Source organism: Cibotium barometz, chromosome 62 (genome assembly GCF_041138505.1).
Source record: "Cibotium barometz isolate CiBa-2024 chromosome 62, ASM4113850v1, whole genome shotgun sequence".
In the NCBI taxonomy this organism is placed as follows: domain Eukaryota; kingdom Viridiplantae; phylum Streptophyta; class Polypodiopsida; order Cyatheales; family Cibotiaceae; genus Cibotium; species Cibotium barometz.
The window spans coordinates 16,148,150-16,174,771 of NC_141107.1; the positions used below are offsets into that span (position 1 = coordinate 16,148,150).

The 26,622-nt window shown below is 46.2% G+C and overlaps 1 protein-coding gene across 1 annotated transcript in view; it reads left to right on the forward strand.

Moving 5' to 3' along the window:
• The first annotated feature begins 1,435 nt into the window (after nt 1–1,435).
• Nucleotides 1,436–26,622, forward strand: part of LOC147604185 (NAD-dependent protein deacetylase SRT1-like) — a 50,776-nt gene continuing 25,589 nt past the window's right edge. Inside the window, exons 1-8 of the mRNA XM_086795155.1 lie at nt 1,436–1,879; nt 2,311–2,340; nt 2,536–2,628; nt 2,766–2,885; nt 4,721–4,821; nt 18,450–18,558; nt 18,659–18,738; nt 24,256–24,334. Of these exons, the coding sequence (XP_086651281.1) occupies nt 1,781–1,879; nt 2,311–2,340; nt 2,536–2,628; nt 2,766–2,885; nt 4,721–4,821; nt 18,450–18,558; nt 18,659–18,738; nt 24,256–24,334 (711 nt within the window). The 5' untranslated portion in view covers nt 1,436–1,780. The remainder of the gene's footprint in view (nt 1,880–2,310; nt 2,341–2,535; nt 2,629–2,765; nt 2,886–4,720; nt 4,822–18,449; nt 18,559–18,658; nt 18,739–24,255; nt 24,335–26,622) is intronic.

A 26,622-nucleotide genomic window follows, 5' to 3' on the forward strand; every position in this document is an offset into this window, starting at 1 on the left:
TTCCCTCTTTTTTGAGTTGATCATTTTGGTGTGAAAAACCAGACTAGTTTTTCACAACCCGCACGGGTGCTCAAAGACTTGTTTGTGGGTAGATGTAGGGTTTCTAAAGCACATGTTTAGTGTGTGGAATACATGCAAAATTGTGTTAACTGACACATTTGTAGAAAATCTTTTGTCATTTAACTTAAAGCCACATTTTGCTTTTGCTATGATGGTTTCACGTTAGTACCACCCTTCACATACAAATACTTAACTATTTTTGCATGACGCATGCAAAAGTTGGCAAGTCACTTAATTTTCTTAGGTCATATCCATCTTCTAAAGAGACCTTGGTTCCCCTCTGTGCTCCCCCCTTGCCTTGCATGTATACAAATGGAGGAAGATAGCTACCTAACTATTTTTGCATGACACATGCAAGAGTTGGCAAGCCACTTACTTTTCTTGAGTTCATATCCATCATTTCCATCTTCTAAGAGACCTTGGTTCCCTTTCTTACTTCATAAATAGTTATGCAACCGTATCTTCAAGTACCATTTTACCATTACCATAGCTCGTGAAAACAAGTTCTTTATTTGCCTTGGGTAAAATAGCTACAGCACACCTTCTAAAGACGTGGGGACTCATAGGGTGCTACTCTTCAGGGGCCTCAACTTACAGATGTGTGTGGATGAAAGAAGAGTCGTGAAGAACATTATGAGAACCAGAGGGAAAGAGGTATCAATAAAACAAGAGAAGTGACTAACTGATAGAAGCTATGAGAGAAACACCCAACCCAAAAGACATTAAGCTAGAGAGGAGCTGTAGGCTAGAGGCAGGAACTATGCTACTATACATTAAGGCTCATTGACATAGGTCACACGAGCATTTTATCTTTGTCCATTCATGTTTAGGTGAGTCATCCACCAAGTGTGAAGCGTATCATGATGAGTGGAGTTGGTGTGAAAGTGGCCAAATGTGAAAGTGTGTGTGCTTGCACATGGTGTTTGTGGGAAGGTGGATTACTCCATCGGCTCACAACCAACCCTCGTTGCGTAGCTCATTGGCATCGAACTCGGGCCCCCATAATGGGACCCGATCGTTCTACACTAGACTATGTGCTCGTGTGCTTGCACATGGTGTCACTTGGTATAGCCATCAAGAATCCTTTATTAATATGGTTTAGAGAAGCCATTTTCTATAGCCATCAAGAATCCTTCATTAATATGGTTTAGAGAAGCCATTTTCTATAGCCATTGCACATGGTGTCACTTGGTATAGACATCAAGAATCCTTCATTAACATGGTTTAGAGAAGCCATTTTCTATACTCCTATGGTAGAGCTAACTATTAGTCATTGATGTAGTATAGAGAGAAGCCATTCTCTATACCATTTTCTATACTGTGTGGTAGAGCCATACTATTGGTAATTAATATAGTATAGAGAAGCCTTTACTTTGAAGTGCTTTCTAAAATTAGGTTCTCCTCTTTCCTCCCCCTTGTATGCCTTGGTGAACTTGAGACCTCCTTGCATAAGGAAGCCCCAGGCAGCTTTGTATTGGTACAAGTCCCCATGGAGGTGTTTAGTAGTACAGTGGTAGATGTTGTTGTACATGTTACTTTGTGAGCTTTTTGCATAACAACGGGTGTGCATATCACGATCCACATTCAACGAGAGATCACTCTCCTCGTTGCTTTTTCATGCAATTGCCTCAGGACAAAATGTGAGGCTTTTTCTCACAGAAAACTTGAGCTAGAAAAGCAAGTGTTCTCTTTTGCCTCGTGAAGATCAAGAAGGTCAGAGATGGCGCTTGGCTATGCTGAAAAGCTCTCTTACAGAGAAGACATCGGAAAAGTTGGCATGCCTGAGCTCTTTGATTCTCGCAAGACCCTTCAATACAAGGTAAGAAGGCTCAGTTCTTTCCTTTGTTTTGATTATGCAAAATGTTTTACATCCATTGAACATACTGGTCATGATTTGTGGGTTATATGAACCTTTTTATCACGTCTTATTCATTTTATTTTTACTTAAGGCCTTCACCCACACACCCATCTCCCTAGCATGCACTTTTTTCAGTGCAACATCTTGTTTTTGTGGTTTTTTCCCCTCTTCTACTGTGGTTCCCTTTTATTGCACTTCCTGCTGGTCGTCATGCCGGGTCTTATCAGCAGTCCGGGTTGTTACCACTAGGGCTAGGGCCCTCCAGCTTGTTTTTGGATATTTGTTCATGGTTTTTTTTCCCAATTTCACATGGCTTTTCAGTATTGTTATGAGGATTTTTCCTTTTCTATTCTTTTGGTATGTAAGATTTAACTATGGTCCCCTTGTTGTAGATCGAGGAGCTAGCCAAACTCATTCAAGAGGTATGCTTCTCTTTCGTGTTATCATGTGTGTGTTGAAAGCATCAATGTTGATAAGATGCACACATTAGCAACATCATTATCAGCCACTCTTAAAGCACATCTTTATTTTCACATCGAAGTGGAAGGTTAACATGCTGTTGCATATACTGTGAATGTCTACTAACGGGTTCTCTTATGTGGAAGTGTTGTTTCCAGAGTCATCATCTAGTGGCATTCACAGGGGCAGGGATATCTACATCATGTGGCATTCCTGATTTCCGCGGTCCTAAAGGGGTGTGGACTCTTCAGGTTAAGGCGTTCTCCAACCTTTGTCTAGTGCCTGTTTTCTCAGCTCAAAAACCACATTTGTAGTGAGCATCTTGGCCATGATCCATGTGTTTTCACTCAACAGCTTAACTTTCTGTCATGTGGGTTGTGTCTTGCAGCATGAAGGAAAACCACTTCCAAAGGCAGACTTGCCATTTCATCAGGCGAGACCAGGCATCACTCATATGGCCTTAGTTGCACTACAACGCCTTGGTATTCTCAAGTTTATAATCAGTCAGGTCCATAGCTTTCTACTAGGAACTTAAATCCTGTTTTGTTCCTTGTATTACTGCAGTTTTTGCTCATGTCTTGGTTTTAGTGCTCCTTTTGAAGTCTATTTGCCGTGTCAAGGTCAGTCACGCTGCTAGTGTAAAAAAACACAAATTACACAACACTCAAGTATATAATGCTTAGATTGCACCAGCAAATAGAAGATGAAGAACAAAACTCTTTTTCTTATGAACTTTTTACAACAGATGGTGACATCTTTTGTTTAGGTACTCTTGAGATGGGAGCCAACATGGTGTATGATAGGTATGATAGAGGCTGGATATTCCTGCTGGAAAAAGAGAACTGTGATTTGGTTGATAAGAAGGGGGAAACAGGGTCTGTTATATAGACCTGCGACTGACAGTTGGTAGGTTGGCCCTAATGGGCATGCACCACCCTCTGACAAATAGCATACCTCAAACTATTTGGAATTGTCTGGTTTTTCAATCAGCCCCCACAACCAGTGCTTATAATGTGTCCCACCAGGCCCTAATGTGAGAACACTGGTCCAAACATGAATGCTACCTATCTGGCCGTGAGCAGCGAGACTTCCACAAGGTGGTTATCGGTCATCTGGTCCCTGACGTGAGAACACTATGAATCAATATCCAAATATCAGGAGACAAGGTCCTTGATGTGAGAACACTGGTTCAAACATGCATGCTCCCTATCTGGCCATGAGCCAGACCTCCACAAGGTTGGGTCTCTAAAGAACCCTTTGGTCTCCAAGGCAGGGATGCACTAGGATAGCAATAAGTGCATGCCTGTGATGGGAGAAAAAAGAGCGTGGGGCCACATTGGCCTATGAAAATGAGCAGGCTAGAAACATCAGAGCAACAGAGGCAGATTTTACATCAGATTTGGGGCAGAAGTTAGCAGGGATTAGACAAGAAAGGTCCTAGGCAGCTAGGCTTCAAATGTGTCAAAAACCTGCCCTCCGTTCTTCCATACCCCTGGAGCTGCCATTGTGAAACAGCCTCTTTCTTGTGAGCAGCTTGTGCAAGACAAACTCACATAGTTCAATTATAAGTTACATAGGACTGGGTTATAATAAAAGCACACCTATTAATAAAGAGGTCTGTAGACACAGGTACTTGACTTGCCCCACTGGTAGGACAATCCCGTGCAGTTCTCCTTGCACCGGCGGAAGGCCGGTTTCCATCTCATAAACAATAGCACCCGAGCTGATTAAGTGCTCACTTTGTTGGTCCTAAATGAAGAGTCCCAAGATCCTCCTCCAAACCTATTGTGCTGCAGGGCAGTCCTATAGTTAGTGCCAGTGTGACTTCCAAAGTTCCATGGTGCATCGCATCACCAATGGAGGATGGGCCCATTCTGGCTTGGTGTGACTACTAACAGACCTTGATGAGCTGTGAGTAGAGAGTAAACGGGAGATCTTGCGTGTAAGAAGTTGCTCCAAAGTCTAAAGGCATCTTCAAAGCTTTGAGAGAATGGGCCGTGATGGTACTCTCTAGGAAAGCCCACTCCAATTTGTTGTAGACCTTTTGAAAATCCAGTAGGAGCCCCATCAAATTTGTTCAAAGAACTTAGCTGCTGAGATGGCCTCCCAAAAGTTAAAATGCTGTTGATGATGCTCGTATCTTGAATAAAACTGTCTGCATAGTGAAACAACCCCTTATCTTTGAGTAGATATGGTGCTGACAGCTCACCTGGCTGCAATAACAGGCATTCTCTGTTTGTGTATAACTTGTGTTGTTTAGTTTCCTAGATTTTCATTAATTGCATCAACATATTTTTCTGGCAAGTTATCCACACATCTATCTTATTGCTGCTTTGGTTACAGAATATCGATGGACTACACCTGAAATCTGGGATACCAAGGAGTTGTTTGGCAGAGCTACATGGTAGCTCTTTTCGAGAAGTATGCTCATCATGTAAAAAAGAGTAAGACAAAGAACTTTTTAGGAATGTAATACAGGATTTTTTTCCTTTCAAATTTATATCAATGTTGGTTCTATTGTGTTTTTGTTGGGGCTATCTTATTTTACAGGTTGTTGAAGCTACTACTATGCCCCATGTCTCTCCGGTTTGTCGCAAGTCATCATCTCATTAGATTGCTCAAAGAGATTTTCCCCCTCAGATTGCGTGTAGGTCTGCGTGCCCTCAATGGCTGCAGTTCATCTTGCTTCACAAATCTTCCAAAGAGATAGGCTCCCAATAATGATGTGGTGGGTGCAAAAGGGGATAATTTGGGTTGTCCCTCTTGAAAGCCTGAGTGGCGCCCCCCCTGCCCTTAGCTTCTCCTTCTCTGCCCTGTTTTCAACCCTTATTGCCATCACTCTGGCCCTTCCTGCTCTTTCTTCCTCAAGTTCAGTTTTCTTTAGTTGTGGTTCCCCTTTGGCTCACCCTTTAGGAAGACTCCATGGCAGCCACTCTGTCATCCTCGTCCCATGGCCAAGCACAACAGCCCATGCAAGGGCTGGACATCCAGTTGGCCAGGTCTAGAAGGGCTGGGCAGCAAGGCGGCCAGCCCAAGGGAAGCTTAGGCCATAGTCAGCCAGTTTCAGGACAGCTAGGCCCAGTCGGCCAGCAGCCAGCCAGTTGGTTATCTTTAATGCACAAAATTATTCGCTTGTGTTTGGTTTTCAGACGCCGACTGCATTCCCATTTTGGTGTGACTCCTGTCCCTCGAAGGATGGTTGGTTTATATCCTCCGAAAGCGACCGGAAACATCTCCCACACAATGGTTTTATTGCGGTCATGGAAAAACTTGACCACTCCCACTATGGCAAATTTTGATGATGAGAGAGAACACCACTCTTGAAGAAACTGTTTCTTCGATAGCAATTGCTTCAAGAAGCCAGGTTACCAGTGGTGATACAAACGCCATGTTTCAGGAATTGATGATGAGAGAGAACACCACTCGTGAAGAAACTGTTTCTTCGATAGCAATTGCTTCAAGAAGCCAGGTTACCAGTGGTGATACAAACGCCATGTTTCAGGAATTTATGCGCATCATAAGCGCAACAAGGGAAACAAATGCAGGTGCGTACGGCTTCTATATAGGCCTTGGAGAAATGGATACCTCTTTAGGACACTTGGACACCCATCCCCCCCCCCCCCCCCCTGCCCCTGTTGTCCTCCGTCAGTCATCACTGAGATCCCTTGTCAGACTCCTTCCTTGATGCCTGCTTTGGCTATCTCCCTTGCGGAGTTAACACAACGTTCCCGTGCGTTACATGATTTACATGTATGAGAGGTAGAGCTTTGAACAAAGGTTGCAGCTCGCACTGTCGCACAAGAGGAACGATGATGACACGTGAAGCACGAGCGAGTAAGTATAACGGTAAACTTGACCCCACAACTTTATACTCTTGAATTCATCAGTTTGAAGTCTATTTTGCTGCTGAAGGAAGTCCGATATAGAGAAGGTTGTGTTAGCTAGTTGCTACATAAAAGGAGAAGCCATCTCTCGGTGGACACATTGGGTCCAGGTAAGTTCCAATTATGGAGTTGTTGCCTATGAATGGGACCAATTTGTCAAGCATCTCAAGAAGTGCTTCCTACCGTCTATCTTGAGTGGCTTGAGGATGAGTATTGGAGATTGTGCTAGAACGCCGAGCTAGTCCTCCCATTTGCAAATAAAGTCACTCACTTGGTTTTACAGTTGCAAACAATTAGATGAGAACAAAGAGGTCAATTCTTGTATGGTTTAGACATGCAAATCCAGTGGAGTGTGCACATGTTTGAGCCACAGACTTTTGATTGGGTACTTTCGCTCGCGCAAAGTATTGAGATGAAATAAAACAATGGAAAACCAAAGATCTAGCCACTGCCAATGGTAAGGGCCAGGACCAGACTCAATCAAGGTCTACCTCAGGAGCCTCTAGCTCCAAGAGCTCGAACAATAGACGTCGCCTTACTCCAGATGAGACGACTCAAGCCGGCAGACCTGACAAGCAATATAAGGAGGAGGGGCGATGTTTCTTTTGTCATACAAAAGGACATACTTCTAAGGCATGCCCTAAGAAGACCCTTGCTTATGACATTCGGTCGTTTATGGGCATTTGCTAGGCATATTGCACCCACAGCGACAAGTTTTCTGACGTCTCGGCAGCTCTCACTGATCTGCTAAAAGGTAGACTCGGAGGCAATGTATTCACGTGACCCCTCGTGGTTTACAAGCTTTCAAGGACCTTAAGGCTGCATTATTTGAGGCTCCATTCCGGGTGATCACCGATGTGAGTAACATCGCTATTGGAGCGGTCTTGCAACAGAATGGGTGTCCAAACTTTAATGAAATGGGAACGCACTCACTTATAAATATTGGCCAAGTCCTAAGGGCTATTTGAGCCTAGATCGGGAAATACTTACCACCTGTTCACAACTTCACATGCCACACAACCATGTCAGCAGACAGTTTCACACGCACGGTTCACGGGCGGGCGTCCCCTTACCCGGAACTACACATAGGTCATGCAGGCATGAAAACAGCATGCAATTTCATTTGCAGGCAAGCACATAAAGATGCTATGCAATGCAGCATTGGCATGAGCAATTTCCATTCATGAAACCATATAATACCAGGCGTTTCCAGGCAAGTATATGCAATACCAGACCCAGTGGAAAGCCAATCCTCCAGGCGTTTCCGGGCATGTACACAAAGGCACAAGTCCCAGTGGAAAGCCAAGTCCTCCAGATATTCCGGGCATGATAACATCAAGTCCCAGCGGAATATCATATCCAACTATACAGCATGACACGTGTCAATCACCTGCATAGGCATATTCCATAAACCATGGACACCAATCCAATATGTACATAATGTGAAAGCAAGAGTAAACCATTTGGGTGGCCAAATGGTGACATTCCCCCCCCCGCTTCTAAACAGTTGTCCGCAACTGAAATGCATCCAAATATGTCTGAAGCACATGCGGGCAATCTTTGAAGAACTCTTCATCTACCCATTTAGCATCAATGGGAAGATAGTTCTTAAACTTCACAAGGTAACGCCTCACAACTTTGCCTGCAGCAAGCTTGCGTTCCTTGTGATACACAATCTGCTCTGGCTGCAAGATCTCCTCAAGCTCATCCACTTCTGGTGGATCCTCAATGACCATTTCACTGGGCTCCGGCCCTACATACTTGCGAAGAAGACTCACATGAAAAGCATTGTGTATGTGCCAATGAGTAGGTAATGCCAATCTGAAAGCCACTTCATTGATCTTCTCGATCACTCGAAAAGGTCTATAGTACCTGGTTGCAAGCTTAGGATATGCACCCTCTTTGCCAGGCCTCTTTGCAAGTCTTGCTTTCTCAAATTTTAGCAATACCCAATCATTCTCTTTAACATAAGTTCTCGTTCGGGTACTTGTGGGGATTCCAAGACATGTGGGATGGTTGCCTTTTCTGCATAGGCATATTCCATAAGCCATGGACACCAATCCAATATGTACATAGTGTGAAAGCAAGAGTAAACCATTTGGGTGGCCAAATGGTGACAGCAGTGCTAGTTAGTATTGTGAGTCACCCTCTGGAATGATGTAGAGGTGTTTCGGGCTTTGCTTGGTTCACAAGTCATAGGCTTAGAGGTCTTGTAGCACACATACCTTGGTATGTGGGCAGGTAGGCAAAGGGGCAGCCCTGTGGGACACCCCAAAGGCCTTAGAGACCTTGCCTACAAGGTGGGCAGCCCTTGTGGACCACCGTAGGGGCCAAGGAGGCCCCGTGGCCAAGTACAACAGCCCGTGGAAGGGCTGAGCATCCAGTCAGCCAGGCCTAGAAGGCCTGGGCAGCAAGGCGGCCAGCCAAGGTCAGCAGGCAGTTTCAAGGCAGCTAGGCCCAGTCGGCCAGCAGCCAGACAGTTTGCCAGTAGAAGCATCAAGTCGGCCAGCAACCTGATGTGCCATATGGGAAAAAGTGCCACATTAATGATGATAAAAACAAGTTGTGGAGCTCCATGAAACAGGCCGACAGCCCCTGTAGCAACCAACCAGCACCTATTTGCCATAAAAAGAAGTTAGAAAAAGGTATAGGTATCTCATAATTCATAGAAGTGCTCAAGACTCCAAGGGCCAGGACAGCCAAGGGGAGAACCAACGCAAGGTGAACGTGAAGGTCAAGGAATTAGGTCATCTACGGGCTGCAGATTTACAGCCAAGGAAGATCTACAGAAAGTCAATCGTTTTTATCATTCAATAAAGCAAATACACCAATCCTTGGTGGGGGCCCTTTAGAGGGTATTTAGGACCCAATCGGGTGTACTTGTCTTTGTTCTTCTCTCTCTCTCTCTCTCTCTCTCTTATCTTCGCGACATTGTGCAATCATCAAGAACCAAGGTGCTATTCATTCATTGTTACATGCATTGAGGCTGATCGTGATAATGCACAACAGGGCCTTCTTTATACCTTTTATGCGGCGAGATTCTTTATCATCCAATTCAGAGATTAGAGAGAGAAGAGAACAAGAGAGTGAAGTAGACGACACCTTATTGGGTCCCAAATACCCACTGAAGGGCCCCCCCTCCCCCTGCAAGGAGGAGTATTTGGTTATATTATTGTTTGGAGAATGCTGTACAATGCTTGAGAAAACAAGCGATATGAATGCCCAATGCAAGGACGAGGAAGACCGTACGTCGGCTGAGTATCCACCAATCCGAGGCACTGCACAGGACTTTTCGGGCCACTTATGCAAGTCTAGATAGCTGCAGGACTGCACGTATGCTGGCTGAATGCTGAAGAGGATCTCCAATGTTTGCCTGGAATGAATAGGATGACTAGTTGCTGCTTGTACTGCTGAATACTTTGCTCAAGGCTGAATGAATTATGGGAATGATGTGCTTGGCTTTTATATGGACAAAGGCTGTTGGTTGGCCAGTCCTAGGGTTGTCGGCCAGTTGCTCTTGACAAATAATGCCAAAAATAGGCATTTGATGCTGTGCTTTTCAGCATTTGATGCTGTGCTTTTCAGCATTTAATGCTACGCTTTTCAGCATTTAATGCTGCACAAGCAGAATGTCCCTTTTTTATGCTTGGCCGACTCCACTACAGAACCCGATTTGCTGCCTGTGATCCCATCTGCTGGCCGATTGGAGCATGGTGCTCCCTACTGCTGTCGGCTGGCTCTATATGCTGTGTCAAGGGCTGTGAACAGCCCTTGGATAGGCTCTTGAATCCATGGACTGGCCCATAGGCAATGCAATGCTTATGTTAATGCTACTGATGCATACCTACTACTAAGGCTTACTCTACATGCACTATTTGATGAATTCTCCAAGTGGGTTCAGAGGACTAACTCTCGACTGACCTCTAATGCTTGGAGATAGACCTACGTAGCTCGTGCTTGGACTGTCCCTGGATTGAGGGCTCACAATGGGGTCATGGTGTACGACAAATCTTCCTATAAAAAGGTACTACTTCTGTACAAAATGTTGTATTGATGATCATGCCAGTGTGTCACTGTGTACCCCATTACAGGGTGCAGGTGACATCCTCTCTGCAAGTTCGGGGCTTCCAAGTAGTCCGCTACTCCTGAAGGAACTCTCTTCATCCAGTCATACTGCTTCATGTGTTCCTCGGTCTTTAAACTTCGTATAAAGTTGTCGTATTCTTCAATCAGAACCTTGTTTCCATCTGTGGAGGAGAATTTGCTCCGGCTCTATGACTTCGGCTTCGTCGATCATATCTGGTTGTTGCTCTTTTGATATATCTTGCAATGTTGGACCTATTGTTAGCAGTCATCTCCTATCTGTACATTACACACTAGGGCCTCTGTTGTGGGTGTGCCCGCCCAGTTAGGTGTATCTCATTTTTTTCCTATTTTTGTGTGGACATGGGGCTGCAGTGCTACCCGACCTGCTTCTCTTTGCTAGCTGATTGGACATCTGCCTCCCGACCTGCTCCTTAGTGTTGGTCGATTGAGTTTACTCTCTGGCCGACTGTGTCTTTCTGGTCGTGAGCAGATAGGGCTGCTGTATTGTGTACCGGATCTACTGTATATAGCAGAGTTTATACAACTTCTCTCTCTCTCTCTCTCTCTCTCTCTCTTTTCTGCGTTTTGCTCTCTACAGCAATTGTCTTCATTTTCGCTGTGCATTCTGACATGGTATCAGAGCCCCAGGTGGCTTGAAGCTTGGAGATAGTGGGACCTTGAGGGTTTGCTGGTTTGTGGTGCTGATTGGAGATTGCTTGGGCTGTTCGGGAGTTGGAGATAGGGTAGAAGATGGCCATCACCATTGGACAGCCACCTTGCATACTATTTGCAGCCTCTTCTATATTTTTTTCCCGCCCACCCTCCCTTCACAAGACCTTGTGAACCCTTGAGATGGCAGACTTGCTCGAGATGGCTGAGAAGCACGTGAAGATCCCTACTCTCCCCACATTCCCGGTGGATTGACAGTTGGACGGGAACAACTACGGCATATGGAAGGTAATGATGGAGTCTGTCTTCTTGGAGTCTTATGACTTGGCTAATTTCATTGTGGTTGGTGTTCCACGGTCGGAGTTGGAGGACGAGGAGCTTTTACCCTTTGCTCGGAAAGAACGGGAGGCTCAGACACAGTTGTGGGATTGTGTCAATGTTCGTGTGCGTTCTTTCATCTTTCTTAATTGCACACCACAGGTGATTAATCATATTATGCATATGACGCTGGCCAGAGGGATTTGGCAGCATTTGGCTTCTCTATATAACAGGGTATCACCCATGAAGTGGATCTCCTTGGAAGTGTAGATGTAGGTGATGAATCTTGCAAAGTCTTCGACGATGCGGGAGCACATCAATAAGTTGCAGGCTCTTTAGTAGGAGGTTCCTCAAGCTGGGAAGGAGATATCTTTAGAGGACATGGCCATCACTTTGTTGTCTCATTTGCCCTCTCAGTACTCAGCATTTTACTTCTCTTTGATCACCAGTGGCAAGGTCAGCACCATCACATGTGAGGAGCTTGTACCTATGGTCTTGGATGAGGAAGAGCGTTTTACGAACCCTCCATAGGGCGGAGGTTCTGAGACCTTGACTGGCCAATGGTCGAAAGGCCGTAACAACAATAAGGGCAAAGGGAAGTCTTCATCGGAGAAGTCTTCTGAGAAGAAGCCTGACTTAGACCGTGACAAATTGAAGGCCGAGCGGACTTGTAACGATTGTGACGAGAAAGGCCACTATTGGCGAAAATGTCCTAAGCGGAGTATCTCGAAGAGTGCTGATTCTTCAGCTTCATCTGCAAAGACTCCAGCCTTTGTGCACTTGGAGATTTTGGACACATATGCTTTATCTTCTTCGAGCGAGGAGGCAGTCGGTTTCAATGCCAGGGATACTCGGGAGTGGATTCTCGATAGTGGTGCTTCCAGGCACATGACTCCTTACGGAGAATTTTTACAGGATCTTAAACGGTAGTCAGGTTGCATTTTCATTGGCGACAATCCCACTATACCGTTTCATAGTGAGAGTAGGATGGAGATTATTTCCTATGGCAAAGGGGGGGAAGCATTCCTCTCTTGTTCTTTATGTCCCAGCACTTGGTTTTCATCTATTGTCAGTGCATGAGGTTTGCAAGACTAGATTCCGGGTGGAGTTTGAGGAGCATTATGTTGCTCTATGGGACAAAGAAATAGGCTAGGTTGTATGGGAAGGCGGAGTGGAGAACGGTATCTACAAACTCTCAACACTCTCTTCACTGACAGGCACTCAGATCGGTGACTTGTGGCACTTCCGTTTTGGCCCGTTGAATGTGGATTCGTTGCGGCGGGCTTTCGGGGACCAGATGGTGGATGGCTTGCCAGATGTTGGCAGGCAAGGACGTTGTAGTTCTTGCATTCGTGGTAAGCAGCACATGGAATCTTTTTCGAAGCAGGTTACTAGGCGGGCTTCGAAACCTTTGGAGTTGGTACACACTGACTTGTGCGGACCTATGTAGACCCCATCCTTGGGAGGTTCTTTGTACTTTATGCTGCTTGTTGATGATTGTAGTAGATTCACATGGGTTTATTTCCTTTCCCAGAAGGACCAAGCCTTTGCTCGGTTCAAGGATTGCCATGTTATGGTGGAGAAAGAGTGTGGATTGTAGATAAAGACTCTTCGGGCTAACAAAGAAGGAAAGTTCTCTTCTAATTCGTTTGTGCAGAACATGGCATCAAGCGAGAGCTAGCCAATACAGGTTCGCCTTCAGAGAATGGAGTGGTTGAGCGAAAGAACCGGATTGTGGTGGAGATGGCGAGGATGATGCTAGAGTATCGTGATCTTACTCGTCCACTCTGGGGAGAGGTTGTGGCTACGCCTGTCTATATCCTCAACCGATCTCCGACGACTTCAGTACCAAAGATGACTCCATTTGAGGCTTATTTTGGCAGGAAACCAGATGTCTCCCATTTTCGTGTGTTTGGGAGTGATGCCTATGTTCACATTCCAAAGAAGTAGAGGGGGAAGCTTGACTCGAAGTCCCATAAGCTTGTATTTGTGGGATATAACTCTCTTTTCAAAGGATACAGGTTGTATGAGCTGGAGCGGAACGAGGTTGTTGTCAACAACAGAGATGTTGTCTTTGATGAGCATGTTCCAGCTTCCACTGTTGATGAGCTGCCACTTCTTGGAGACCTAGATGAGTTTGAGGATGATTCCCAGTCTATTGTTCCAACTAGACAGCCTCAGTCAGCAGTAGAGGTTGAGCCTGAGGCTGGAGATGAGCCCCAGCAGTAGCAGGAGGCTCCGTGTTTTGATCGAGTACCAAGGTGGTTATTAGACACCCTTCGGGAGTTAGGTGTTACTGAGCTTCCCTCCGAGAGAACCACAGAGGAGAGGACGGACCTTGAAGATCGCACAGAGTTCGTGACAAAAGCCATTCAGCGGAGCTCTTACAGGTAAACTATGCTTTGATGTCTCGTATCATGCGGGACAAAGAGCCCACGGCGATGTTGCTCGACTCTAGATTGCAGAGGATTAGCACCCTTTTACAATGTGCGCTCAAGATAGACTCACCAGTTTTAGAGAGTAGGAGAGGAGTCTCCGTAGCAGGGGCCTAGCCCCTCTGCTACGGTTGCAAGAGCAGACACCAGACAATCCTTGGGTAGAGTCTCAGATGGAGGCAAACTGCATAGAGATCCGATCGATCGAGGAGAGGAAGGTGGAGTATCGATACCATGCCAAGGCCTCCTTTTGGACTCGGGCAAGGGTCAAGGTCACCCATGATTTCTTTGAGATAGGAGGCCCTCACAATCGCATAGATGGGGTTTGGAGGTTGAGGAGTCCCAATGGTATCACAGAGGTAGACCCCCCTCAAGTTCGGGCCATAGCCATTGGTTTCTTTAGAGATCTCCTTTCAACAGATTCCCTCACTCCGTAGGTGGAGGTGGCGGGGGAGAGTCTGGTAGCATACATAGGAGGTGGTGTCCTTAGGCCACCAGGCCCTCTTGTGCTCCCCTTTCTCTCATCAAGTTGCGGGATTCACTTTGAGCCCTTCCGCGGGGCAAGTGTTGAGGCGAGGATGGCTTGCCGGTCTCTCTCTTTTTGCGTCCTAGGATTTCATGGAATGCAGTTTCATGGCAGACTTCAATGAGATCATGGCCTTTGGTCACATGCCGAGCGTCTCTCTGAGGGGCTGATTCACTTGTTTGTGAAGGAGGGTGGTGATCGTTTGGAGATACGCCAATGGCGCCCCATCACCTTCCTTGGAAGCGCCTACAAAATCCTCGCCAAAGCCATCAGCGGACATCTGTAGCCTCATCTCCCTGACCTGATCCATAGCACCCAAACCTGCTTCATCCAGAATAGAAGCATCTTGGATAACATCCACCTTTTGGGAGGCGACTGCGAGAGCCAGGCTTTATAGGGAGGACATGGTAGTTCTACTTCTGGATTTTGAGAAGGCCTATGACTTGGTCAATTGGGCTTTTTTGGAGGGAGCACCATGCTCAAGATGGATTTTCCGGCTAGATGGATTAGAGGTGTCTTTGCCTTGTATTCGGCAGCTCACAATTAGGTCCTCTTCCAAGGGGCCACGGGGGAATGCCCCCTCGCCCCTTTACTCTTCCTCTTTGTGGCGGAGGCGATGAGCAGCTTTCTCTTCGTGTAGGAGACAGGACAGCAGGGTCTCCGCCTCCCCATGAGATCTGAGGAGGACCTTCTTGACTTGGACTTCACATACGACACAACCACCTACCTCTCGGGAGAGGAGGGGAACCTTTAGAGACTTGCCCCCGCCATCAAGACTTTCTGCTTAGCCTCCGGAGCTCAGATCAATTGGCACAAGTCGTGTGGTTTTTGGGTAGGATCTTCACCCACCCCGGCTTGGCGCCCGATTGAGTCATTTCCTTGGATCCCCAGGGGCACTCCGATCAGATACCTCGGGCGTCAGGTTGGGATTGACATCTCAGCCGAGCAGTTGCTTCTTCTGAACATAAGCTTTTGTATTGGAGCACCACCCACCTCTCCCTCGCCAGCCGCGTGAGTGATCGTGGCCAACCATGTATATCACTTCTTGCTGGATGTTTTCGAGAGCACGCCTAGGCCAGGTACAATGACTGATCCGGAACTTTGTGTGGGCCAGGTCCAACGGCCAACCAACTCGGGCCAAGGTGGCGTGGAGGGTGAGTACGTAGCCTCGGACACGTGGAGGATTGGGCATCATTGACCCAGCTGTGCAGAGTAGAGTCCTGCTTGGCAAGTTGATTGTCAGAGGCTTTCGCTTGGTGGTGAGCCTTGGAAGGCCTTTCTGATTGACCGGATCTTACCTTGGACCCCCGCACGTGGTGGCCCTTGGACTCCCAGTGTATGATGGATCTTTACGGAGGCCCGATCTAGAGGCATGAGCACCGCCTTTGAGGACAAATTTACGGCTAGCCAGGCCTTCTGCAACTACCCTTGGCCTTGGACGAAGAGAGACTTCGCTGGTCATCGCTGCTGATTAGGAACTGCCTCTGGGCACACATTCTCACATAGCCTGGGCCCCCCTCAGCTTTCGTCCAGCCCAGTCTCTTGGCGAGTGGACTAGCTTCAGGTGGTTTCCTTAGGAGGCTCAGGACAGACGACTCTCTGAGATATGAGGCAGAGTCTAGTGAGCAGATAGTCCTAGCCATTGACTAAGCCATCCCTTGACGGACCCCCCTCGAGGACCTTTCCCCTCCCCACTGGTGGCTATGAGCTTTCTTGTGCCATGCCGTGGCAGTGCTAGGATCAGACGGGGGACCAGCTCGCATTTTCTCACTAAGATGTCATGGATGTTTGACCCTCTCCCCAGCAGAGGACTATAGTGGTGGCTCTCTTCAGAGGGTTCAAACCAGCGAGACACAGGTAGCCCGAGACAATTTAAGAGACTTTGGCTCTGGGAGGGCAGAGCTTTGACTCGGATTCAGTGGGACTAGCGAGTGGGAGTGGACAGGCCCCTGTAGCCCAGAGAGCCCTGCCCCCCCTTTTTTCATTACTTGGCAAGGCTGGACACCAGATCCAGATGCATGAGATTGATGGTACTCCTGCTTCAACAGACCACTGGTCCTCTCAGGACATCTCACCTAGCTTCCTCCGAGTCTATTGGAATTGGCCGTGGGACAACAACTGACTTAGGAAGGTCACTCTTTTCCTCTGGCAGGTAGCTCGCAGGAGCTTAGCTGTTGCATGTGTGGAAGCCTTGCTTTACTGATCCACAGCCCTAAGCATGATTAAGAACATTGATGCTAGTTATCATATGAATAAGACACAGAGGAGAGAGAAGAAGAGAGAGCTTGAGTGTCAGGTTTTCCTTTATTCATATGGTACAAAAGGATGGCTTATGCTTGTACATGGCTGAGGCTTGTGGTCAGCCCATAAGGGTTGACCCTTAGCCCTTCTACACGAGTTCATGCTAGATGAGTAATGAATTATGAACTGACTTGAGACTTGCTGAAAATGAGGTGATGCTTATATATTATGCTAAGGGATGCAGTTGGCCAGTATGCCTGCTGTCGGCCAACTTGTGTGGGTCACCTGCCGGAACTGATCATGCCTGTTGCTAGGCTTTTGGAAATGATCGGAGGGCTTAATGAGGTACTAGGGGATGCTTCCTCTAGCCTCGCCTGTTGCACCTTCCTTGGGACATAGCTTAGTGGGCTAAGCTTGAATGCTTTGATACCAATGTTGCATGTGCGGAAGCCTTGGTGTACTGATCCACAACCCTAAGCATGATTTAGAACATTGATGCTAATTATCATATGATTAAGACACAGAGGAGAGAGAAGAAGAGAGAGCTTGACTGTCAGGTTTTTCTTTATTCATATGGTAAAAAAGGATGGCTTATGCTTGTACATGGCTGAGGCTTGTGGTCAGCCCATAAGAGTTGACCCTTAGCCCTTCTACATGAGTTCTCTACTGAATGCTAGATGAGTAATGAATTATTAACTGACTTGAGACTTGCTGAAAATGAGGTGATGCTTATATATTATGCTAAGGGATGCAGTCGGCCAGTATGCCTGTTGTCGGCCGGATTGTGTGGGAAAAAATGCTTGAAATAATTTATTCTTTGCTGTGCTTGTCTTCTGGTCTTGCCCACACCGGCTGCCCCTGTCTGTAGCCCATGGCCGCTTGCTGCACAAGGCCTGCAGCCAGCCGACAGGTCCTTGTGACCTCCCATGTGCTGGATGGTGAAACTGCTGATGATGATCATGTTGATGACCATGCTGATGATGATGATGATGATTTTAGGATAATGTTGATGTTGGTGATCTGATGACATTGATGATGTCCTTAACTGATACTTTAATCAGGGATTACTGATGTTCATGCTAAGGTTTATGCCATGGCATGGGCGTGCATGTGACATTAGCAGTTTGCATGTGGCTGGCCATTGGTGGTCATCCTGCACAATGCATGAGATGCAGCCACCTGCATGAGTCGCAGAGCGACATTGCGCTTTGGGACTCCCCCAAAGGGCTGAGGATTTTTCACCTATTCACTACCTCTTGGACTTCCTCTCGCATCATCACTTGGGGGGCAGTTGCCTGGGTGATCAGAGTCAGCAGAAGGTCAGGCCCTCAAACTCACCCATTGCAGGATAGAGTCTTATCGCCACCCCCATCTCTTCAGTAGAGGCCTAGTCCCCTAGCACTTGTCAGAGGTGCAGCAGGAGAGTGCCGGTGACCTCACTTGGCACTACAGGCCACCGGTTTGGCTCTCTCTCTCTCTCTCTCTCTCCCCCCAGGTAGTTCCCTTTGAGAGCGGCCAGCCATGTAGGGGACTAGCCTCGCCAGTGTTCTTTCCTCTCTTGAGGGTTCTGAGCATGTACTTCAGCCTGTTGGCTGGTTTTTCATATAACTAATAGAAGGATCTATTTCCCGGGAAAAAACATTTGCTGCAGACATGGCTAGTTTGACCAGTCAAAACCTTTTGGAGCAGCTTCATCTGTCTTGAGTCAAATGTAACTGTAATTACACTTAATTTTTATAGATATGTCAAATGTGGAAGTGATTTAGAGGCTTTGAATGCTTTTTAATTAGTTTTTCCAAAAAGAAGCAAGCATGATTTTAATCAGCAGAGATAATGGGGTTTTGATAATTTTGGACAGTTCCAAAGAGTTTTTGTATCATTATTGTGCTCTTAAACTAGCTTGAGCTTGGTAGGTATGTGCGTGACTTTGAAGTGGAGACAATCGGTCTGAAAGACACAGGGAGGCGATGTTCGGATCCTGGTTGTGGAGGCAAACTTAAGGACACAGTTCTGGACTGGGAGGTGAAACTCTTTGAACCACCAAATATCTTATATCAAAAAAAGAAAAAATGTGCAGTTAGTTCTCTTTCTAGATTTATATTCGGTTTTTTTCCTTCTGCAGGATGCATTACCTCCAGAGGAATTGATTCCTGCAGAAAAGCACTGTAAAGAAGCAGATGTCGTGCTTTGTTTGGGAACAAGGTACTGCATTGATTTGCAGGAAAAACTATCTGCATGATTATTTAAGCGGTTTCAAACTCCTATTAGCTGTCTAATAACAATTACCAGCAATTAAGAACATAATTTCTTCTCCTCCCCTTGTTGCCCTTGAATTGGGGGTCAGCTTCTTACATGCGTAGGCCCCTGGCTGGGCCTTAGGCCTCTTGCCTGGGCTGGTTTGGGGCTATCTATGTGCTGCACTAACATTCCCAAAACCTGCACACTCTCTCTACACGTGGGGAGGGTAGAATTCTTCCTTGACCCATAAGGGGGCATTTGACATGCCTAACTCCCGGTTGGGCATGGCTTGCGGCTATGGGCTACAAAAGATGACCAAAACCTGCAATTAAATGCTTTATCCTGATGATTTCCATCTCCTTCCATCCGATTCCCTCCAGTTCCTTCCTTCCATTTTCGTGCGGCTACCTCCATCAGGTTTCATCTGGCTGTTCTAGGTTCCATCCCTCTACACCGGGATTCCACACATTTCCATCCACTGGGCTGCCCTTTACTCTGTGCTGTCTGCATTTTGTTCATGAGCAGGGGGGCAAGAATGAGATGAGAAGAATGGAGGGCCAGGCTTTCCTTTTTAGGGAAAATCCTTCCCCTGCTACTGGTTGGCCTGCTGGTCCCTGGGTTAATTAAGGGCATTTAACCCCTTCCTAGCCCCTTACTAAGGGACGCTAACCCCACAGTACTAAGGGATGCTAACCCCACAGCCTTGCCCTGGTCCTCTGGGGTAACAGGGGCCTAATCCGGGGCACCTGAGAAACTCTTCCATGGCCTCCGAATGTCCCCGGTTATTTAGGTTGGTGTGTCCCCAGTTATTTAGGTTGACGTGTGGGGCACTTGTTTTTTGTCATTTGCAGCTTGATTGAGATAACATGTTTGGCTGCTAGGTCTTTCTTTGCTATTCTTGAATCTTTTGGTATTCATTTGATCTTTCCTTGATTCTTCTCAAGTTACCGGCTTGTCCATTTCCATATGGTCATGTGCCTCTAGGCAGCTATAACCCGTTGTTTGTGTGGACCACAATCACCCAGTGTGTGCAAACCCTAACCTACTCTCATACTCTCCCAATCAACGGCGTCCATTTGGGCTCTCAAAGGTTTGCAAAACCCTAAGCTACTGTGTACATGTCCTTGGTTGTCTTGGCGCATGCATGTGAGGGTTGATTCATGTGACAAATGGAAAAAAAAGCTCCTCTCCCTTTGACTGCAGTTTGAGCACATAACACTTATCAACACATCATTTTGGTGATTTGGGAAATCTCATGCTTGTTTAGATGGAGAGCAGGGGCATCCAAGGTCTATTGAAAGGGTCGTTATGACTCCATGCGAATACCAAGAATGAGGAATCCTCTTGTGACCTGTAGTAGCATGGGGACATAATCTGTATTGAAACAAATTTTAAGTAAAGTACATATGAAAAGTAATGTATCTTTTTCTTTCGGTTCAGTACTCATGCAAAAGTTGAAATGTTCACTCCAACTAGATGTTCAATGTTTACTCATTTAGTGTTTTTAAAGAGTGACATTCCGAACCTATCATTAGCAGTTGAAAAATTGGTTTTTAGTCGAACCAAAGGTACATGGGATTCAAATAATGGCCTACTCTTGTACTCAACATTGTCTTTAAGACATCTTCCTCAGCTACACGGCTCTGGTGAACGTACACAACCTAACTTCATAAGATAAACCCAGTTTGATCCATATGTACCTGAGCTTTTATACATGATTTTCACAAAGGTAATAATAACAGCTGTCCTATGCTTTTCCAAAGCACACCTTTGTAAGTGCTAATATTAATCTTTCATCATGCTTTTTCTAAAAGCACGCCTTTTCTCTTTACAAATTTAGGAAAAATCTATAATTTGCACAAAAAGCCAAGGGTTTTCTTTTTTCAAGGTGTATGCTTTTTGCACGAGTGTTAAAAATAACACATAAAATTGTCCCAAGCCATATGCTTTTCACATCATAAATTTTTTAAAAACAAATGTTATAATTTTAATGTATGCTTAAAAAAATTTAAGTTTTCAAAAAAATTCGCTTTCTCAATCCGCATGTGCATGTGTGGCTGTTCCAGATGCACCTTCTATACAGCCTGCATGACCTACTGTTGTACGGCCCTTGGTACTCGTGTATAGAGACTGATGCATTGCTTTCATTGATGTATGATGTACCTCCATATCTGCGTTTTCCATTAACACATAGAGGAGGACAATAAGTTTGACTGAGGAAATAAGTTTTCTTGAGAAGGCTAGGGCACATGGAGAGAGGGTTTGTTGTTGCTTTCTGGACTTCCACAAGGCTTTTGACTCATTCTTCGGTGGATCATGACTTCTTGGCCGTAGAGGAGCTCCACTTTCCACATGAGATAATATGGGGATATGAGGTGTTAAAACCCATAATCTCGGTCTTCCCAAGATTCACCATGTGGTCCCGCTCATCGCAAAAGGCCTGTAATGCATTAAGGTGCCGTTGCAAACCCTCAGCTAAGTCCGAGACGAGGGTTATGACAACTGAATATAGGAGGATAGATATCATCATTTGTGCTAGCCGCGAACCTATGCCACCCAATCAATTAATGAAGCTTGTGATCTCATCAATGTATAGCCAAAAGAGTGTCAAAGATGGAGGGCAACCCTGTTTAACTCCAATAGTGCTAGTGATCTCTGCAGAAAGGCTCCCTAGTTCCCAAACCATGCAAATCACAAACTCATATAACAGGTTGCAGCCAAACATGCTTTCACCCATTGAGGAGATGGGGTTGAGTTGGCCAGGCCATATGTTTACCTGTGGGTCACTTTAACTGGCTTGGTCTTTACCATGTGCCCGGTCACTTGTGCCCTCGCCCGCTTGGAGAGGTTATGTTTCCAGGCCCATTTCCAGTAATCTAGTGTGCTACATGCCATAGTTCTAGCCGAGCTTGGATTGGCCCCTCTGGTCATACCATGTTCCAAGCCGTCACATACATGTAGCATGTCTACACATTGCATAGAGATCGTCTCCCATGATTGGCTTTGGAGTCCTCTACACAATTTGCACAAGAGGGCCGTAGCAGTTGTTGGTACGCATGGACCACTGGCTGGTTCGAGTCACATGGCCTTTAGATGGACTGCCTACCTCCCTTTGAGTATAGCCTTGTCTCCCCCTTTCTTGATCTCTCACAACAAGAGATCACCCCCATCATCCGTCAGGAAATCACTGAGCTTCATAGGATTGGGACATGGATATTCCTGACCAAGCTTTCCCTCAAACTCCACTCATACAGAGATCACTTCTTGAGGGTCACTGGCGATGGATTCATTGAGAGGCCCAGTTACCTCCATAGACACATGCCCCATGCCATGAGGATTGCCGTTGGATTGCCATTGATTAGTTGACGGTGTCATTAAATTGCCTCCGGATCAAGATAGGGACTGACGTACATGCATGCTTTGTCGTACTGGGAAAGAAGCATTACATACTCAGATGCTCACTTCACTATGAGATATGGGGATGCTACCACTGTCTCTTGAGAGAGGGGTTCGACCTTTGTCACAAGTGATGCATTATAGAGACCAGAGATGTCTTCGATTATATCCACTAGAGTTGAGGTATCACAATGACGTACTTTTGAGGCAGCAGTTTGAGTGGCTGGGTACACAAACATCTATTACAAACTTCTTCGCCCCACCCGTGTGAGCCCTAACTGACACCCCCGTGCGAGACCCGCCGGGACAAATAGCTCATGACCAAGCCACACGATCCCACCGAGTGAGCAACCCCTCGGCCTGCAGCATGCTGCACCATGCACTTGTGGGTTACTGCATGAGAGAGCACAGGCCCTTTAAAAGGGCCAGGTGCCCTAGGTTTAGGAGATCCTGACCCTCTACCCAATGGCTCCAGATCCGAGACTTGCTTCAGTGACACAGAGAGGGTCCACCATAGGTGGTGGTGGATATTGAAGCCATGTACACAGTTCCTGAGGAGGATGACACTGAGAGTCCAGACACATGAGATTCTAATGCTGCCTATTTTATTGTGCACATAGGGTCTACATAGTACGTTGGCCCTGTCTATCCTTTCGGTAGCTAGTGTTCCAGGCATGCTTTCAAGAGTCAAATACTAAGGGACGGCTTTTGGATACATTAGTGACACTTAGAATGACGTATGGAGCCTTTGTTTGGGCACTTGACCTTGGGGAAGATGATTGGAGGAGGATGGAGAGTTCTACAAGTGATGATTCCGAGTAAGCCATGAGTCCCTCATCCTATCATTCTCGGAGAGTTTGGAGCAGCACCCCTGGTTGTTGATGCATTTTTCTAAACAAGGACATTTGTACTGTATTTTCATGGGTTCCAGATGGATCACTTGTCACCGTTTTACCACTCCAACCTTCTCGAATTACAGATTGGGACCACGTGGCTTGAAGCTCCCGTGCTACCGGGGGACTTCTTGTGGAGTAGAGATGATGGCTTCATTCATGAGCCCGGCTATTTATGATGATGCATGTCACATGCCATGGAGATAGCAATTGTACAGTTCCAAGTTTCATCACATTGTGTGAGAGTGGAGACCGGGAGAGCAGTGGGCGTTGCGATTTGGAGTCCAAGATCAGTAGACTTTGCTTTACTCTAGGGGTTGAGATGGAGAAACACAACTTTTCGATGCTTGGTGTACTAAGAGATACGAGGGAGGTTCCATCATCTCTATCACAGCCCGAGAGTGGAGACTGGAAGAGCAAAGGGCACTGCTAGGGAGTATAGGATATGTATACTCTGCTCTAAGAGCAGAGTCCACAGTCTAGAGGTCGAGACGGAGAAACACAACTTTTCAGATGCCTGTTGTACTATGAGATATGAGGGAGGTTCCATTGGCTTCTCAGAGATGGTTTTGGCCCATTGTTCCTAGTCATTGACTTTCAAGCCTGGGAGGTACGGACCTAGGACCTATGAAGTTTACATCCACCCAACACTAAATTATTTCAGCTGGTCTTAGACGCAGACATGTGATGATAACCACAAGGGTCCGTGAACTCAGACGACCTGACCGACGGACCAGGTGCCTTCCCTGGGGTCAGATTGGAGAGAGCACTCCAGTTACAGCACGCTAGACGTTTGGGGCCTATTTGAGATTAATTTATCTAGGATGTGTTGTAACACTTTCTGTGTCATAGACCCTTTGATCTTTTGCAAACATTAATTTAACCTTTTTTCTCTCAAGCATCTTGTGCTGTTATTGCTTTTCTCTCTCAATTTACCAATGCTACCAGCCATATAACTTCCAATTAATAATGTCATGGTAGTTTTGAATGTGTCTTTGCACTCTTATCTATGGGATTGTGTGTTGACATGTGACAGAGAGATCCAAGCCCATTATAGAATGTAGATAAGTTGTCTACAATTCTCCCTTGTTTCCAGTTAAATTAAATGTATTTGAACACAATCATTTCAATCTTGTGTGTCATAAATAGTGTATCTTTTTTTATGACTTTAGTCTTTGTTTTGATTTTGTAGCTTGCAGATTACACCCGCATGCAATCTGCCACTTAGAGCTGTTCGAGCAGGGGGCAAGATGGTCATTGTCAACCTTCAGGTATGCCTAAATTGTAGACAAGAACTCAGAGCTTGTGTGTTGACGCAGTTCTTCCAATGTGCCTGGTTTGTATTGCTGCGCCGCCGCCCCCCCCCCCCCCCCCCCCCACCCCCCCCACCCTGCGGGTGAACCCCCAAGTCTCATCTTACAAGATTAAAATGGCAGATAACACATGCATGAAGTTCACTGGAATAGTGAAGAAGATTGGATTCAATATGCGGGGGGTGTCGACGGAGATGTCCTTTCATATTGTTGCTGTGAAGCAAGGGGGGAATGAGTACCCATCGATTTGGCAGTTGCGGATGAGGCAAGTTGATGCAGTACAGAATTGGGTAACAGGGGATTTAACCCTGTGCAATGAGAGGGCTAAAGTTAGATAAAATATGACCGACGCAGAGAAAGAAGAGGTAACATTGGATAGTGCAGAGACAGTCTCTTCCACAATGAATTAGGATTTGGATGAGAGAGACGCCTCTGGTAATTTTTCTTGCCATAAATCTGGAGAATAATGTGGAACCTGTTCCAAGTAAAAAGAATATAGCTGCAGCCTGTTTTATTGCATGCAAGACCCATGTCAAGCATTGATGAACAGGTCCATCATGCGATATTGGGGTTGCATTCTCCCTAGAAGAATGCAGAAAATTACAGCTTGAGAAGGGGCAGAATCGAAGGAAGAGCAGGCTGAAAACCAAGCCTTTGTGGACCGGATGGAGAAAAGCAGAAAGGGGAGTTCAATGGAAAGTACAAAGAGAGCTAGAAACAATCCCAAGAACAGCAGACACAACAGGCGCAAACACAACAGCCTGGTGTTGATGATGTACATGAAGGTTTAGACATAATACCCAGTGCGATGAAGGTGGAAAATATGTTAAGAGAAAAGTTTTTGGCCTGAAAGCAGGGTTACTGATACAAGGAAAGAAAATGCAGCCATGTAGAATTACTTTTTGATGTCAATGGTGTGAGGCCGCCCTTCAATATGAGAGATGATGAGCAGGGAGATTTTGGTGTATTGCTCACTCGTTTGTTTGATGATTCCAAGGGGAGCTTGATTATTTGATGGGTGGCATTGTGGTTATAACTACGTGAGCTAGAATCCCGTAGGAGGTCTTGGTGGTATGGCCTCATTAATGGAAGCTGCATAGGGTGGAGTAGGGGAAATGTTACAAGAAAATTAGAATCTGAGTCTTTACAGGATGTTTGGCTAGTTTTAGTTTCCAATGCGTGGGGTTCTTTTAAGATGTCTTGGGTCGTGTTCCAATGCGGGGTCAAATATTTTTAAAGTTAGAAGGTTGGGAGGAACTAGGTATGTGGAAAGGCCTAGAGGCCTGAAGGTTGCCACCTTGTATGTAGTTTTTTTCTGGAAAAGTGATGGGGGGCATAGTCGTGCAGGGGTAGTGCAGTATGTAAGTACTTTGAAGGTTTTGGCTGAATGGAATAGGGGTTTTGCTCGGTTCGATGGCTGGTTGTCTTTCTACTACACCCTTGCTTGATCCTGTTAATTGAAATGTTGCTGCACTAACCCTAATAATTTTTCCTTGACAGTAGTATGGCAGTCCGAGAGACAATGACGCCCCACCGCACCAATGCTGACCTGTCTGCCTATCATGGCATTCAAGGCCTTCACCATAATACATCCAACAGCCGTCGACGACGTAGATCTTGGGGAGGGAGGAGGGGGGGGGTGTTGCCAACCTGGATGCCTGTGGTGAAGTGCGGAATACCTCTTTGGTGGTGTCCAAAGTGGAATATCCTGGTGGTGTCCAAGTGGTATTCCTGATGATGGCCAACTGTGGAATATCTCTAAGGCTGTGAGAAACCTATTAAGCTTCAAGTGCTCAAGCCTCAAACCTTCTAGCATGCATCATTGTTTGATACCTGGATGACACCTCGTTGGAACCCTTTTTGGCATCCCCAGCTTCAAAGGCCACCACTTTGGTGAGAGCAGTTTCAGCACGAAACTCTTTAGGGTTTCTCCCTCTGCCTTCATCAACTGTTCCAAGTGTGTCGAAGGTACACTCGGTGACTCTTTGGCTCCAATTGCTTCATGGCATTTGTCACAACATTCAAATCACATAATGGCATCTGGAAGCATCCCATGCCAAGCCAATGCATTCCTCCCAAGAAAGTCTGGTAAAAATTGGCTCGTGAGGCCTGTGGCCATGCGGGTAGCCTGCACAAAGATCTCAAATACATTTCTACATCTTCCCCTTCACCCTCCCTGGAAAATGGGTGCCTCCACCATTTTTCCGTTCTGTTATAAAGCTGCTAATGAACCAGGCCTGTCAACC